Source organism: Salmo trutta, chromosome 24 (genome assembly GCF_901001165.1).
Source record: "Salmo trutta chromosome 24, fSalTru1.1, whole genome shotgun sequence".
NCBI lineage: Eukaryota > Metazoa > Chordata > Actinopteri > Salmoniformes > Salmonidae > Salmo > Salmo trutta.
The window spans coordinates 2,428,200-2,446,674 of record NC_042980.1 but is presented as its reverse complement, the minus strand read 5'-3'; the positions used below and the strand labels follow the sequence as shown (position 1 = coordinate 2,446,674).

The following is an 18,475-nucleotide window of genomic DNA, read 5'->3' as shown; positions in this document are numbered from 1 at the left end:
GGGTTATGTATGCCTGCAGGCCTCTTGCCTAAACACTCCCAAGGTGCGTTCCCCTTCCCCCCTGGGAAGAAATTAAACAGAATAATTTACCAATACTATAAGTGAAAAATTTCGAAAACCAAAAACACTAAGTCCTATTGTCATACACATAACTCTGAAGGAGCGTCTACAAAATGTCTACAAAACTCAGACCACAACAACCAACACAGGACATAAAAATAAGCTATTTTCTCTGACAAAGGAACACTGGCTTTTATCAAGCTGGAGAAGGAGTTGGTAATTGAAGAAACAGCAGTATCTCCTGATGAGAGGGAGGGGTCAGAGCTCCAATCAACGATGGGGCTGACCAATCAGCTGCTTTAGGAATTCAGTAAGATATTTCCTGAAATAGACACACATACATACATACAAACCAGCACAGAAACTGGGGAACGTAACAGTGGTCTATCGCAGCTTCCCACAAGAATGGGCTTTAGGTGAGGCAGATGAACCTGTAGCCATATTAATTCAACAGTATTTAACATTAGATTGCTTCTAAGCTTTATATATTTTTTTTATTCCTTTTTCTCTCCAATTTCATGGTATCCAATTGGTAGTTAGTCTTGTCCCATCGCTGCAACTCCCGTACGGACTCGGGAGAGGCTTAAGTTGAGAGCTGTGCGTCCTCTGAAACACGACCCAGCCAAGCCACACTGCTTCTTGACACAACGCTCGCTTAACCCGGAAGTCAGCTACACCAATGTGTCGGAGGAAACACTGTACACCTGGCGACCATGTCAGTGTGCATGCGCTCGGCCCGTCACAGGAGTCGCTAGAGCGCGATGGGACAAGAACATCCCGGCCGGCCACACCCTCCCCTAACCGGACGACGCTGGGCCAATTGTGTGCCGCCCCATGGGTCTCCCGGTCGCGGCCGGCTGCGACAGAGCCTGGACTTGAACCAGGATCTCTTGTGGCACAGCTAGCACTGCGATGCAGTACCTTAGGGCCTCCCGAGTGACAGTGGTCTAACAGTACACTTTAACTTGAAATGAAAACTACTTTCTGACCAAATTAGAAACTTGTAATATCTGAAAACGTAGCTAGCTAGACTCTCTTACCCGTATACATGGATGGACGCTTCTCCCTCTCTGTCACGGATGACATGGTTGCCCTTAGCTAAGGAGATGGCATGGGGCATTATCCTGCTGGAAAAATCAATTTGCAGATGGACCCTGCTGCCATAAAGGGATTGAACTGATTGAATACCACAGGATATCTGAACATCATTGCCAAATGTTGCGTGACTTTTATCATGGGGCCCAAAGTGTGCCATGAAAACACACCCCACACCACCAGCCTCCAGTCTTAACACATGGCATGATGGATGCATGTACTCAGTAGCGTAGCTTAATGATGGCATGCCCAGGTGCCCCCCAAAAAATGCGGGCCCCTATCACCACCTGTATTTCTCTTAAAATCAAACACATTTTGTTGGTAAGGCTGTGTTAATATTACTAAGCATTGTAACAGCAGAGCAGAACCTAATCTAAGGGCACATTTGAAGCTGTTACCAGAGAAGCCGCAATATAGCCAATACATTCAGCACCATGGACGACGGTCAGAAATGAACCTGTAAGTCGATCAGCACCACAGAAAGCACAAAGCGGTCAAAAACATCCTATTTTATCTGCAAATAATAGGCAATAGCCTATATTATAAAACATTCATATATATAGAGCAATCTCTTGACAGAAACACCGCTAATGACCCAGTACATGCTCGCTGTAGTTATGATCTGATGATCTGCAGCCCACAGAGGCCTATAGCAAAAACACCAGAAAATTAATCAAGTGGAGCATTCAAACAGATTGCTTAAATGACAGCATGCCTTTTAACAGTATATGATGTGTATGTGCTTACTATTATTCTTATAACCCAGTTAAACGTATAGGCTGTGATGACAATGAAATGGCTCAGCGGCCGTGCACCAGAACATGGTTTCCAAAGACAGATCGAGCGTAGTCGTAGATTGACAAGCAATGTAAATTCATCTAAAAAAAAGCTTGATTTATATAGGCTGTCTGTTTTGTACACTCAGTGCATATTCTCAAGCAATCTAAGTTAGGTCAATCTGCACATTTGGAAGTTGTGTTAATAGCTTCAGTCGTTTAAGCGCGTGAGCGAGGGGAAATACAATAATAATGCTATGTGAATTAATCCACATTTATGTAGTTATAGTTGATAAATGTGTTTAAGAATTTGAAGTTAGGATAGCCTGAACATGAGGAAGTTGGTTTAGTGTCTCTAGCTTGAACGGTTTGAGTTACTATTAAAAATTCTGAATGCAAGCAATCTAAGTTGGGTCAGTCTGTACATCTCAATGTTAGTTTGGTGTTAACTTAAGTGGTGGAGGAGATACATGGCCACATTTCCATATTCTTCCAATGTAAGTCTATGGCACTTTTATTGCCATTGAAATGCATTGGGAACTCATTAAAATAGTGTTGTAGTACGAAAAGGTTTGGGCAGTCTGCACATTTGGAAGTTGGTTTTGTGTTAATAGCTTCAGTCGTTAAAGAGCTAGAGTGAGCGGAATATGTCAAATAATAATGAGGATGTAAGCCATTCAAAGTTGTGCATTGCTTTTCATGCACACCTAACTACAATTGCATTTATTTATATGGTCTATTTGCCCAAATCTAAGGATTTGGCTGTCTAACACACTGACATGCACAGCTCTCTGGATGAGGTTCTGTCTTCAAGTCTCCAGTGGGAGAGGAAGTCCCTTTCACCTATGTAATGTATTACAGGTAATTGACAAGTGCAGTCAATTGGCAGGAGGGGTGGAGTGCATGACACTTCATCTTGGGTATGACAGTTTGCCTCACGAGTCCAGCAGGCAGAGCTCAATAACTACAGGCAGATGTGAGATGCAGGAGGATGGCACTCTTCTTTTACCACTCCATGTAGAATAAACCATCTTTCATGACCAAAAGTATCATGAACATCTCATACCAAAGTCATGGGCATTGATATGGAGTTGGTCCCCCATAAGCTCCTATATCAGCCTCCAGTCTTCTGGGAAGGCTTTCCACTAGATGTTGGAACATTGCTGCGGGGACTTGCTTCCATTCAGCCACGAGCATTAGTGAGGTTGGGCATTGATGTTGGCTGATTAGGCCTGGCTCGCAGTCGGCATTCCAATTCATTCCAAAGGTGTACGATGGGGTTGAGGTCAGGGCTTTGTGCAGGCCAGTCAAGTTCTTCCACACCGATCTCGACAAACCATTTCTGTATGGACCTCGCGTTGTGCATTTGGGGATTGTCATGCTGAAACAGGAAAAGTCCTTGTCCAAACTCTTGCCCCAAAGCACAGAATCGTCTAGAATGTCATTGTATGCTGTAGCGTTAAGATTTCCCTTCACTGGAACTAAGGGGCCTAGCCTGAACCATGAAAAAAAGCCCCAGACCATTTATTACTCCTCCACCAAACTTTACAGTTGGCACTATGCATTGGGGCAGGTAGTGTTCTCCTGGCATTCGCCAAGCCCATATACATCCGTCAGACTGCCAGATGTTAAACCATTATTCATTACTCCAGAGATCGCATTTCCACTGCTCCAGAGTCCAATGGAGGTGAACTTTACACCACTCTAGCCGACGCTTGGCATTGTGATCTTAGGCTTGTGTGTGGCTGCTTGGCAATGGAAACCCATTTCATGATAATCCTGGCAAACAGTTCTTGTGCTGACGTTGCTTCCAGAGGCAATTTGGAACTCAGTAGTGAGTGTTGCGACCTACGACAGACGATTTTTACACGCTTTAGCTTTTGGAGTTCTCGTTCTGTGAGCTTGTGTGGCCTACCACTTTGTGGCTGAGTCGTTGTTGCTCATAGACGTTTCCATTTCACAATAACAGCACTTACAGTTGACAGGGGCAGCTCTAGCAGGGCAGAAATTTGACAAACTGACATACAGCTTAATTATATTGATTGCATAATAGGCTACTCTATTTGATACAACTGAAATATGATCAGATGTTCAATGATGGTTGGATAGAAAGTTAGCCTATGTTAATGGCTATTTCTATAAACAACAGAACGGCAGCCTGGTATGCTATAAAGCTGAGGGATGGGGCCGTAGAAAAGTAACCACTCTCTAATGGACTGACATTCCATGAGATCAACATTATAGTGATCTGCATGGTAATACCAAGGTTCTGTATAGATTAACTTTTGCTATAACTGCTGGGCCCTAAAGTTCCAAAACCTTCCTTAAATGTGACTTAATTTCCCCCTCAATCATAGCTGAACCTTGGACACAATAAAATATTCCCTCCATTTATCCAATAAAATATATTATAATACTCTTCTATCTCATTCTGTAGTGGAACCGGCCAATTAATGAACCAATAAGGACGAACAAAAACAAGCTCCTCACGCTAATGAGGACACAGAATAACTTTTTCTTTACTTAGGGTACCAAATGGCCTATTCCATATGATGTGCACTACTTTTGAGCAGAGCCCATAAGGATTCAGGCTCTGGTCAAACGTAGTGCACAATTTAGGGAATAAGATGCTATTTGGGACTGCCTTAATTCTGTTCTAACAGGCAACCCTGAGAGGCAGGCCTTTCTAGGCCAAATCGTTACCTTTAACTTACCCTCTCAGAGAAAAGCTATCGTTATGGGCTGATCAGAATGGATGTGAAACTTGGCTGTAATGCCCACACTGTACACACTGTTCAGGCTCGGAGCCTAGTAGAGGAAACTGAATGTTCTCTGGGGTCAAGTTCATTAGAGTAAACTGTAACAAAATGTTTTGCAACGGAAATGAAAATTTTTATGTCAGGTAGATGGTCCTCCCTGTCTCAATCCATTTTCGTCCGTTAGGGCCTAATAAAGAAGACGTGGGTTGTTTGGAAGGGGATAATAGGAGAGCGCAGGAGTCCATTTGAACCTTTGCGTAACCCTCCGATTGATAAAACTCAGAAAGATGCCTGTATAGAACCCAATAAATGCAAATGTGTGTTTAAAACAATTTTCTAGCCTAGTTTTGTGGGTTGAGTGTTATTTAGGTTTAACCTCTCTGGGTTTTAGCTGAGGTGGTACCAGTGACTTCCTTTCTCTCTAGATCGTTGGCACTGGGCTATGTTGAGTCTAGCTCAGTTGGTAGAGCATGATGTTTGCAACGCCAGGGTTGTGGGTTCGTTTCCCACGGGGGGCCAGCACAGAAAAAAATGTATGAAATTGTATGAAATGTATGCATTCACTACTGTAAGTCGCTCTGGATAAGAGCGTCTGCTAAATGACTAAAATGTAAATGTGTGATATTTCGAGTTCTGTCTGTTGTAGTTTATAGCTATCTGATAACTGTATTGTGTGTTTCTCTCTATAGATCATTGGCATCGGTCTGTGTGGGGTGTTTGAGCTGATCAAGGAGACGCGGTTCTCCCACCCTTCCCTGTGTCTGCGCAGCCTTCAGGCCCTGCTGCATATGCTGCAGGGACAACAACCAGAGGGCTTCCAGACGGAACCTCCTGATGTACTGGGTGAGTACTAATAATACTATTACCGCTACTACTACTACTAATATATTTATTTTATATAGTGCTTTCGTTACAAGTATAATCTCAGTCACTTTAAAAACAAAATAAACCAAAAACAAATTAACCAAACAAATATAGGTATTTGAGCGATGGTCTTCTACATCTTTAGATGTTTCAAAAGGTATTATCTTGAGAGGAGGGAGTATAGATGGTAAAGCCAAAGTCGTCATCTTTTGATAGTCACAACTCCTCCATAGGTAGGCAGGCTGGATCATCCACTACTGAAATGTAGCACCCACATGGGTGATGCTTCAGTGACAGTAAAAGCGCCAGTAAGACCACCACACCTCAGCTGTGGTCCCGAAAAGCCCCAGATGAAGTGAGCCTCTTCATCCCAGCACACCGCAGTCCACTTCTCTCTTGGAACTGGGTCAGGGAGCTAAAAAGCTGATGCTGTTGATTTGGTGTTGCTGCATCATTCAAATCATATTAGTTAGCTAGCCAAGCCAAATATAAACTGACTTGCCATAATCAGTCCTGCAATTCCGTGTGTCACCACCAGATATTTCAGTTAATCTACCAACAAGTTATCTAAAAAATTATAATAATAAATTGATGAAAAGATAATCAAACCTGTTCGCTAAAAGTGAGTTAGAAGTTAATACGTCTCATTTTATCGCCAAAACAAAAGATGGCCAATCATGCAAAGCCTCAGACGAGGCATGGAAAATGTATTTAAAATGTAATAAAATGTATGCACTCTACTGTAAGTCGCTCTGGATAAGAGCGTCTGCTAAATGACTAAACTGTAAAATGTAAATGAAAAGTAACCCCCTCTCACAACCTGTCGGTCACTGCAGATGCTAGCTCAAAGAAGCACCAGAATGGTTCAAAATGGGTTTGGCCAAAGGTATTACAAAAATTCAAGAGACACTTTCTGAACGCCTCATCAAAATTGATGTTGGTTGATAAACTCCACGAAGACCAGAAAGTCACAAAGGGACGAGTGACAAAGTTAGAAAAAGACCATGCTGACCACCAGGCTGCTATCCTGGAAGTCCATGAGGACGTGTATCAAAAGCACAAGAAGTTGGAGGACTCCATTTTGACACAGAGGATACATTTGAACCTTAGAAAAATGTCCAAAGCGCTCGAATTTCCTGAAGGCAATGGAGGGAAGAGATGCCATTGCCTTTCTACAGGAATGGATTCCCAGAATCCTGGATCTACCCCCTTCCGCGAGAGAGCCAATCGTACACTACGGAGAAATGAACCCAGGGAATTTGTTATTAAATCGCTACGGTACCAAGACACTGTCTGCATCCTCGCTGCTGCCCGAGCAAAGGGAGAGCTCAAATATGGAGATGCGAGGATCTTTACTGCTCTTTCTCCCATACTACATGAGGAGGATGGCTTTCTTCCCACTCGAGGCTTCTGTGGCAGCCTGGCTTGGCATATGACCTGCGCTCCCTGGCGACTTTGTGGATCGAAACCAAGAATGGTGAGCGCACATTTGACTCTGAAGACGTCTGAAGCATTCATGAAGAAGAAACTCCCTGACTTGTTCACTCCGACTACATCATGAGGAACTGAATTTCAAACTTGGATACAGTGGATAGTGAACTGTTAGAACATGGCGATATAACGAAATGACTCTCCGATATGATTGACTGTCTGGCTGGCAAGATGGCTAACTTGACAATGACTAGTGAGGTAACGTTGGAACATGGCTAATGTTGGCTGCGCTATTCAGCCAGCTAGCTAAGTTTACATTAGTGTGACTATAGCTACACAGCATAGTCACACTATGTCAGGTAGTTTGAATGCTTTTATTTTTCGCATAGACATCCAGTCGGGTTTGGTTAAATAGTTGTTGCTGTAGACTGGGTTTCAAGCCTAAATTGTTCATATTACTTAAGGGTATTTTACTAACGTTTTCTGTCTTGTTTATCGTTAGTGATTTATGCTAGCGTTAGTGATACCGAGGCAGGAATAAGCTACACACTAGCTGACACTAATGTTAACATATGTTTCCCATGCCAATAAAGCCCCTTGAATTGAAGCTAGCTGGCTGCTTATAACGTTAGCTTTGGGCAACAGGGTTCAGTAGCTGGCAAGCTATTTATTTTCATGAACTGAAGTTCAATTTCAATAGGTGAACAACAAGTGGCAACCTAGCTAATACTTACAAGGATTCCTAAATCATTGCTAAGAATAATGAAAATGACTGCAGTTTCTACTGGTCATTGTTTTCAGGCTGGTTGTATTGGGGCTAGCTAGGTACCAAGCTAAAGCTAGTTACCTCAGAAGTTATGGTCGAACATATTATGCTTTATTGCCAACGCGGTATTGTAAACGCATCGTTCGTGGCCTGTATTTTCTTGTTTGCAGACTTTTTTGTACAGCTTTGACAGTGCTACTGTATATTTTTTGATACGCAAAGACCCAAACGACGTTCCATTGTATTGTAGCGACCCGCACAGACAGCTGTGGGTTATGTGTTAGGCTATTAGTGGGTTGTGTCGTACTTACCAGTGTTCGCGGGGTCATGCCAATCACCCTGCTATCTGCCAATCACGGGAATGCCTGGAATGTTCTGATACCGGGTAGCCTGGTGGTTGGCGGAGTGGTGTGGAGGGGGGTTGGGCAGGGGGATGGAGCATTGGAAGTTAAGACCGGGTTTAGCCATTGTTCTCTCTCTTACCTCTGGGTCACGGTTGGTTTGTAGGGTACCTTTCATTTATTTGGCGTGGGCTACGGCCAAACAGTAGCCGTCCATTCTTAACTCCATCCTCTGTCTAGACAATTGTTCCTTTATGATCTAGTCAGGTCATTACAGTATGTATGTATGTCGTTAAGCTAATAGCAGTGACGCTATTACTGTGTAACTCCGGTAGGGCAACATCTTAAAAATAGCGCACTTGGTAGTGTGTACCGGTGCTCAACCTGTCGGCGAAAGCCAACATTACCCACGACAAAGAACGGTTGATTGTCAAGGGCAATGATTTTCATTATCTTGGCGTTAATGGATTTGACCTTTTTTAAGTTGTCTCGCTGAAATGTTCTTACTCTTTCAAATGACTGCTCGACTTGTTGACTGCTCGATCCACACAGCAGACTTTGTGGGCTAGGTTAAGAATGCTGTGTTGCAAGTGTAGCGCCAAATTTTATGTGGCGCAACGACGTAATGTATCTACGTTATGTAGGTATGCACATCGGCGTTAAACTAGACATCGGCTGATACAGACGTTGGCATTTTTAGCTAATATCGGCCGATTGCGATATGTGCATCCCTAGGTTAAATGATGCTCATTTTACTCCCCTGCCCATAACAGTTAATCTAGAGTTAACATTTCTTATTCCTGCAGGCAAATAAGCAAGCATTTTGCTACACCCGCAGTAACATCTGCTATAATAATGTGTATCATTAAAATTGTATTTGATTTGAATGGAACTTTAACTACTGGGTGTAAGTATTTATCAAGATCTATATCAGGTCATTCAGCCCTGCTGGCTTCATTACCAGTCAGTAAAACGCCTCAAGAAGATGGAGGTTTGGCACTTACTAAATAAATAATCCTACATTTGTAACATTTCTGAACACTCATATCGACATCTTTTTTAGCACCAATAACAACTCTGCCTCCCTCTAAATTTTTATAAGGTTCTTAAGAGAAAAGCCCACTCTACCCTAACAAATGCTTTCTCAGCATCCGAGACAGCAGCGGTAGAAACTGTATTTGAGCGGTTTAATCACATTTGATGTAAGAGCCTCCTCATATCAGTTGAGGTTCTTAATAAATCCTAATTGGTCACTAAGTATAATATTAGGTAGTGCCTTCTCTAAGCTTATCGCAAGGGTCTTAGTAAGAATCTTGCAATTCACATTAAGGAGGCTGATGGCTCAAACATTCCTAGGTTCTGTAGTATCTCTATCCTTTATAGGAATCAGCGATATCAAAGCCTCATTAAAGGTGTGCGGAAGGGAGCCATTTTTAAATGCCTCCTGCTAAACCACTGTCAATACAGGTACAATAATGTCAGTATACAGTGCCTGTTAAAGTTTGGACACACCTATTCATTCATGGGTTTTTATTTTTACTATTTTATACATTGTAGAATAATAGTGAAGATTTCATAACTATTAAATAACAGATATGGAATCATGTAGTAACAAAATGTGTTAAACAAATCAAAATATATTTTAGATTCTTCAAAGTAGCCACCCTTTGCCTTGACGACAGCTTTGCACACTCTTAGCATTCTCTCAACCAGCGTCATGAGGAATGTCCAACAGTCTTGAAGGAGTTCCCACATATGCTGACTACCTGTTGGCTGCTTTTCCTTCACTCTGCGGTCCAACTCATCCCAAACCATCTCAATTGGGTTGAGGTTGGGTGATTTGTGGAGGTCAGGTCATCTGATGCAGCACTCCATCACTTTCCTTCTTGGTCAAATATCCCTTACACAGCCTGGAGGTGTCATGAAAAACAGGACCATGGGGTTCCATCTAAGCGCAAACCAGATGGGATGACGTATCGTTGCAGAATGCTGTGGTAGCCTTGCTGGTTAAGTGTGCCTTGAATTCTAAATAAATCACAGACAGTGTCACCAGCAAAGCACCATCACACCACCACCTCTTTGCTTCACAGTGGGAACCACACATGCAGAGATCATCCGTTCATCTACTCTGCGTCCCACAAAGACACGGCAGTTGAAACCAAAAATCTCAAATTTGGACTCCAGACCAAAGGACAGATTTCCACCGGTCTAATGTTCTTTGCTCGTGTTTCCTGTCCCAAGCAAGTCTCTTCTTATTATTGGTGTCCTTCAGTGGTGGTTTCTTTGCAGCAATTCAACCATGAAGGCCTGATTTCACAGTCTCCTCTGAACAGTTGATGTTGAGATGTCTGCTGCTTGAACTCTGATGCGTTTATTTGGGCTGCAATCTGACGCTGGTAACTCTAATGATCTTATCCTCTACAGCAGAGGTAACTCTGGTCTTCCTTTCCTGTGGCGGTCCTCATGAGAGCCAGTTTCATCATAGCCTTCGTTTTTGCGACTGCACTTGAAGAAACTTTCAAAGATATTGACATTTTCCGTATTGACTGACCTTCATGTCTTAAAGTAATGATGGACTGTCGTTTCTCTTTGCTTATTTGAGCTGTTCTTGCTATAATATCGACTTGGTCTTTTTCCAAATAGGGCTATCTTCTGTATACCACCCCTACCTTGTCATAACACAACTGATTGGCTCCTACTCGTTAAGAAGGAAAGAAATTCCACAAATTAACTTTAAGAAGGGACACCTGTTAATTGAAATGCATTCCAGGTGACTACCTCATGAAGCTGGTTGACAGAAAGCGAAGTGTGAGCGAAGTTATCAAGGCAAAGCGTGGATTCCATGTGTTATTTCATAGTTGTGATGTCTTCACTATTATTCCACAATGTAGAAAATATAAAAAAATAAAGAAACCCTTGAATGAGTAGGTGTGTCCAAACTTGTGACTGGTACTATAGTTTTATAATATTTTACAGGAAGGCCATCCAGACCAGGTGATTTCCCTGCTTTCATAGATAAAATGGCGGCTCTAACCACCACTTCTGTTATAGTACAGTCCAGGTCCTCTACCTTGCTATCTGATAATCTAGGCAGTTGTATAAGTCTACCCTTCCTCTGCTAGTGACTGACTAAATATCTCATCTTGTAATAGCATGGTGTTGATTAAATCTACCCTTCCTCTGCTAGTGACTGACTAAATATCTCATCTTGTAATAGCATGGTGTTGATTAAATCTACCCTTCCTCACAGTTTATATCTGCTATAGCATGACATGTGAGGGCAATGGGACCAATCTGGCAAGTAATCCCATTTACCATGAAATTAGATATAAAGAATAAATCTATTCTGGAGTGTGTCTTATGACAGTGGGAGAAGAAAGTATATTCTCTATCATTAGGATGGACTGATCTCCATATGTCTGTAAGGCGCACATTCTGCTAGCATATGTGTTGCACGTCTATTCTTTGGTGTGGAGTTACCTGTACATTTACTTCTATTAGTCATGTCCATCACTTGATTAAAGTGTCCAGCAAGGACGATCTACCCCTCCATATTTCCCAGTATAACGTTGACCTCATGAAAAATATCTGGGTTCTTCTTGTTGGGAGCATATATGTTGCATAACACTCACTACCTTATAAGAGCCTCAATGCAGATGCGCCTGCCGGCTCATCAGTGTTGCTTCAACATTAAAACGTTTAAAGTATTTTGCTCATCAGAATAATCACCCCATTTTGTTTTGAATTAAATGAGCTATGATAAACTTATGCAACCCAGCTTAAAAATGTTGTGCCTCTATCTGTTAAATGTGTTTCCTGTATGAACACAATTATCTGCCTGTTTTGATTTTAAATATGTCTATCTTTTTCCTCTTCACTTGGTTACCACAACCGTTTATATTCCGGTGTTATGTTTACATAACCATTATCCATATTTGCACTGAGTAGTTATAGCCTCTGAGCAAGAAGTGTCCCATTTAATACACTTGACAACTCTAATGAACATCATATAACATTTCACAATATATGCTCCAGCTGTACAATAAAACAGTGTAAATAAACAGAGAAAACAAATTCCAAAATAAAACAAAGCAACTTGGAGCGTAAAGTTGCTTCGCAATGAGTCAATCATCACAGAACTGTCTTTGAAGCTGCAGAAGATAACCTGCAGCCTCAGCTAAAAGATTCCTAATGGTCCGTGAGGCGCTTGAAAGGCTAAATTAGTCCCGCAAACACATAGGCTACCTTCATTTGTAAACGGCATTTAATTCAACTTGTATTTTACTTTGTCTCGTTGTCGTTATCTAGGCCAAACACCTTGCTCTATCAAGAATCTCTCAGCCTCCACATTGTCCTTGACAATCATTTCATTTCTCTTCCAAATAAAGAGCAGGGTCGCTGGGAATACCAGTGTGTGCCTGGCGTTGTTTCTTTGCCGTTGCAAACTTTTTCCTCTTTATTGCCAGTTACTTGGAAAGGTTCCGGGGAAAAAGACAGCCGGCGGCCTTCCCACCAAACGCCTTCCTTTCGCTGCTTTAAGTACCTTCCCCCAGGCTGTAGATCGTAGGGTCGGATGAGAACCATTCTCGGGGTCCTGTTCTCGTCAGGCATGGTTAAACTGCGATGGGTTTGTTCTAATTCGAATTCGTGCCTGTCATCAAATCCTTCTGTGACGATTTTCTTTCACACAAGATTAGTCCACCACCAGCCTCACGCCTCTCTTTCAGATGAACCAATCTCACCGTATTTCTCCTACTTCTGTTCTCAAGTTCTTTGACACGATTACACAATATGTACATATTTTTATCGGGATTGTCATTACCCTTCTCCAGACGGCCAATTTCTCGCATGGAATAGCCTTCATTTCTCAGAACAAGAATAGACTGACGAGTTTTAGAAAATCTCTTTTGTTTCTTGCCATTTTGAACCTCTAATCGATACCACAAATGCTGATGCTCCAGATACTCAACTAGTCTAAAGAAGGCCAGTTTTATTGCTTTTTTTAATTAGCAGAACAGTTTTCAGCTGTGCTAACATAATTGCAAAAGGGTTTTCTAATGATCAATTAGCCTTTTAAAATGATAAACGTGGATTAGCTAATACAATGTGCCATTGGAACACAGGAGTGATGGTTGCTCATAATGGGCCTCTGTACGCCTATGTTGATATTCCATTCAAAATCAGCCGTTTGCAGCTACAATAGTCATTTACAACATTAACGATGTCTACCCTGTATTTCTGATCAATTTGATGTTATTTTAATGGACAAAAAATGGGCTTTTCTTTCAAAAAGGACATTTCTAAATGACCCTAACCTTTTGAACAGTAGTGTATACACAGTATATTTACAGAGCTCTATTACTAGCACACGTGCATGGGCAGACACGCACAATGCATGTATACACTCAGACGCGCAAACGCAAATAGACCAAGACACACACACACAGAGGCATGCACGCAAACACACACTTGCACGCACTTGTGCAGACACAGGTAAACACACACACACACACACACACACACACACACACACACACACACACACACACACACACACACACACACACACTGCAGACACACTGCAGACACACAGCCCCTCCTAACCCTCTATATTCTCCCTACAGAGTCTCTGTTCCAACTGCTGCTGGAGACAACAGTACGCAGCACGGGGATGAACGACCCCACGGGGCAGGCCCTCACCGCCCTGTCCTGTGCCTGCCTCTTCAGCCTGGTGGTGTCCTGGGGAGACACGGGCAAGACCCTGCAGGCCGTCTCCGCCATACTCACCAACAACGGCAGTCATGCCTGCCAGACTATCCAGGTGAGATGACGCTGTGCCACACAACTCAAAACGATTCAACACACTTCCCCACTCAGGTTAGACTTGTTAAACCTGCTCCACACACCAGACTGTCTCAAGGCAGCAGCATCTGGAGCTCTGAAGGAGAGCAGAAATTACATTGGAGTAAATGTCAAGCTTCTGATTTCCACCCTTTTATGTTACCCCGCCCGCATTCTTCCGGCAATTAAGTTTAGAATATTTGTGTGTGTACATTATTTTCTGTTTGAGTGATACTGTTTGTGTGTGCGCATTTGTCTGTCTGTAACCATGTATATCCAACCTTTTAATGCAAATAAAGTCATGCCATATAAAAATATATTACAACAGGTGTGATGAAAACAGCAAGTGTCGATACAGTTTTGTAAATGTCAACAGACAATTTGTTGGCTCGGCATGGTGGGATCTTTGTGTCGGAGTTAATTATGCGACCATTGCGATGGAAACGGTTTTATGCGCAAATATTGTTAGAATGACCATGTCGATGTCAACATGCAGTTATGCGATGCTATGCTGTATGGTTTTTCCACTTACGCGACTTGGAAAATCATGCACAGTTTTATAGGCTACAGATTAAATAAATTATGATTTCAACTTCACAGGGTGGTAAGTGCACGGGGATGAGTTTGATGCTCCTTTTCCAAAAATATGTGAATTGGTCTTATGTAGCAACATTTTAAATGTACTTTTTTACATTGGATAAAAGTAGACTCCGAGCTAGAAAATGGTATATCGTACGCTCCAGTTGAGGAACAATGAGAAAGTAATTCTGATTTGAAAGTTGATAAACTTGAAACCCTACTTTTGGGACAATGTCCCTTCAATATTATTGGTACACCTACTGGAGATCTCTTGTTTGTCTACACCCATTCATCATCGTTCACACCCTCTTAAGCCTTAGCCTCACCCATCTCTTTAAGGATTCACAGTGTAGTAAACAACCAAAGATTTCAATACTAAAAGTAGAGGCACTTTATCTAGTCCTTGGCCTATATCCTAATCTGACTTTGGTGCAGGTCATGCTATTCTTCACATTACCGTCTCTGGTAAACCCACATTATATCAAATAAAATCTGTTTATTGTAACATGCACAGGATACAGAAGGTGTAAACGGTACAGTGAAATGGTTACTTGCATAGTGGAGTCTTTTGTTTAGACATGTAGCTAGCTAGCTAAACAATGAACCATATTCCCAACTCTAATGCCCCATTCAAAAAAGAAAAATGTGAACATCATCCAACATTCTTGAGCTCCGACACAGATCATACACGTAACGTTAGCTACTGAGCCAGCCAGCTAACGTTAGCTAACAGTACGCGCTAACTTGCAATGAAAATGACTTTCTGACAAAATTTGAAACGTGAAGTTGGAAGTTTGCATACACTTAGGTTGTAGGGAGTGTAGGGAGTTTTTCCCAGCCACCGTGCTTCTTTCACATGCATTGCTTGCTGTTTGGGGTTTTAGGCTGGGTTTCTGTACAGCACTTTGAGATTTCAGCTGATGTACGAAGGGCTATATAAATAAATTTGATTTGATTTGATTTGAGGTTGGAGTCATTAACTCGTTTTTCAACCACTCCACAAATTTCTTGTCAACAAACTGTAGTTTTGACAAGTCGGTTAGGACATCTACTTTGTGCATGACACAAGTAATTTTTCCAACAATTGTTTATAGACAGTGAATTTTAAGTGAAATAATCACAATTCCCGAGGGTCAGAAGTTTACAATACACTAAGTTGACTGTGCCTTTAAACAGCTTGGAAAATTCCAGAAAATGATGTCATGGCTTTAGAAGCTTCTGATAGGCTAATTGACATCATTTGAGTCAATTGGAGGTGTACTTGCGGATGTATTTCAAGGCATACCTTCAAACTCAGGGCCTCTTTGCTTGACATGATAGGAAAATCAAAAGAAATCAGCCAACACCTCAAAAAAATTGTAGACCACAAGTCTGGTTCATCCTTGAGAGCAATTTCCAAATGCCTGAAGGTACCACGTTCATCTGTACAAACAATAGTACGCAAGTATTAACACCATGGGACCACGCCGCCGTCATACAGCTCAGGAAGGAGACTCATTCTGTCTCCTAGAGATGAACGTACTTTCGTGCGAATAGTGCAAGTCAATCCCAGAACAGCAGCAAAGGACCTTGTGAAGATGCCGGTGGAAACGGGTACAAAAGTATCTATATCCACAGTAAAATTAGTCCTATATCGACATAACCTGAAAGGCCGCTCAGCACGGAAGAAGCCACTGCTCCAAAACCGCCATAAAAAAGCCAGACAACGGTTTGCAACTGCACATGGGGAAAAAGATCATACGTTTTGGATAAATGTCCTCTGGTCTGATGAAACAAAAATAGAACTGTTTGGCTTTAATGACCTTTGTTATGTTTGGAGGAAAAGGGGGGATGCTTGCAAGCCGAAGAACACCATCCCAACCATGAAGCACGGGGGTGGCAGCATCATGTTGTGGGGGTTCTTTGCTGCAGGAGGGACTGGTGCATTTCACAAAATAGATGGCATCATGAGGTGGGAAAATTATGTGCATATATTGAAGACATCAGTCAGGAAGTTAAAGCTTGGTCGCAAATACGTCTTCTAAATGGACAATGACCCCAAACATACTTCCAAATTCACGTGTAATTAACTTTACACTCAGCATTGATAATGTCTTGATAAATATACCGTTAAATATGAGTTACACAAAGTAGGGAACTTTATTTTCAGAAGGGATGCATGTGATTCTGTTCAGAGAGATGAAGGAATGCTACTTTTGTATAATGTTAATGAACGAAGCATGAGAATGACTAGGGTTAATATTATATCTTCCAATTGCATGGGAGAAATACTTTTATAAACCACTAAATGTTAGTAAATTACTGTATAAAGCAACAATATTGATATAAAAATAATTAAAACAGTAGTAACACCGACTCACCTTGTCCTCTCACTCCATCATATACACTGAGTGTACAAGAACACCTGCTCTTTCCCTGAAATATGCAATAACGTTATGTTGGATTACATGGAAATGATATCCATTTCCTTTGCACTATCTTAATTAAGTATGTTGCAAGTATGTAGCATAAAAACTAAAGCTCTCTGTGAGAAGGTGACGGGTTTGCTTGTGTAAATGCAGGTCAGAGGATGGTGCAGTGGTATTCTTTTTAAGATTCTGCACATCAACATTTTATGGAATTCATTGATTCAATGTTTGTTATTGATGGCCAAATTGCCATTAGCACTCTTTATCTCTTGAAAAATGTTTATTATTACCAATAATAATATTAAAACTAATGTTCATTTAAATCATGAATAATGAAGTGTATATGGTTAAGCATGTTTTTAATTTGCAAGAGAAGCGCTAACCCCTGGTGGAAAGACGCTGTATGCCACACAATGAGTTGCATAATGCGTGCCGTATGTTACGTTGGTACACGTCACAATGTAGGTACGTTTTTTCATATTTTATCGAGTACTATTGGTCCATTACCATGTCAATCAACGCTTGAATAGAAACATAGCTTACACCCCTGATTTTAATGCCAACACAGTCGCTACAGCCTCGTTTAAATGCAGCGGTTACGCAAAATGTGTACGGAATACCGTTGGGTAGCAATAATATCTGAAAATGTAGCTAGACTCTTACCAGTATACATGGATGAATGCTTCTCCCTCTGTCATCGATGTCATGGTTGCCCTTATTTTGAAGATGTAATCCAGAGACAAGTGTTTTATACAACAGCCTTCTTTCTGTTCTATTTTTGGACTAGCTTTGCGTTTGGCAATCTCTGCTTCCACCGGGCATTCCACTGATTTACAAACTCAGTCAACTTCCTCAACGACACGGTTTCTTCCACACCATTGTCACCAGAAGACTCTACAATATCTGGTTCAATGAAAATGTAATGCCAAAGCAGTTGGGCACTGATGTTATGCGATTAGCCTGGCTCGCAGTTGGCGTTAAATTCATCCCAAAGGTGTTCGATGGGATTGAGGTCAGGGCTCTGTTCAGGCCAGTAAAGTTAATCCACACAGATCTCGACAAACCATTTCTGAATGGACCTTGCTTTGTGCACAGGGGCGTTGTCATGCTGAAACAGGAAAGGGCCTTCCCCAAACTGTTGCCACAAAGTTGGAAAAACAGCCCAGACCTTTGTTCCTACTCCACCAAACTTTACAGTGGGCACTTCTACATTGGGGCAGGTAGTGTTTTCCTGGCATCCGCCAAACTCAGATTCTTCCATCAGACTGCCTGATGTTGAAGCGTGATTCATCACACGTGTTTCAGCTGCTCCGGAGTCCAATGGAGGTGAGCTTTACACCACTCCAGCCGACGCTTGGCATTGCGCATGGTGATCTTAGGCTTGTGTGCGGCTGCTCGGCCATGGAAACCTATTTCATGAAGCTCCCAACTAACAGTTATTGTGCTGATGTTGCTTCTAGAGGCAGTTTGGAACTCAGTAGTGAGTGTTGAAACCGAGGACAGACAATTTTTACGCTCCACACGCTTCAGCACTCGGTGGTCCCATTCTGTGAGC

General features: G+C 42.0%; 1 protein-coding gene across 19 annotated transcripts in view; it reads left to right on the top strand.

The window, feature by feature from the left end:
• The window catches only part of LOC115160590 (E3 ubiquitin-protein ligase MYCBP2), a 342,793-nt gene that overhangs the window by 31,538 nt on the left and 292,780 nt on the right, over positions 1 to 18,475 (top strand). For all 19 annotated transcript variants that reach the window (XM_029710772.1, XM_029710779.1, XM_029710778.1 and 16 more), the window contains exons 4-5: positions 5,380 to 5,533; positions 13,717 to 13,913. In XM_029710772.1, coding sequence (XP_029566632.1) covers positions 5,380 to 5,533; positions 13,717 to 13,913 — 351 coding nt within the window. The remainder of the gene's footprint in view (positions 1 to 5,379; positions 5,534 to 13,716; positions 13,914 to 18,475) is intronic.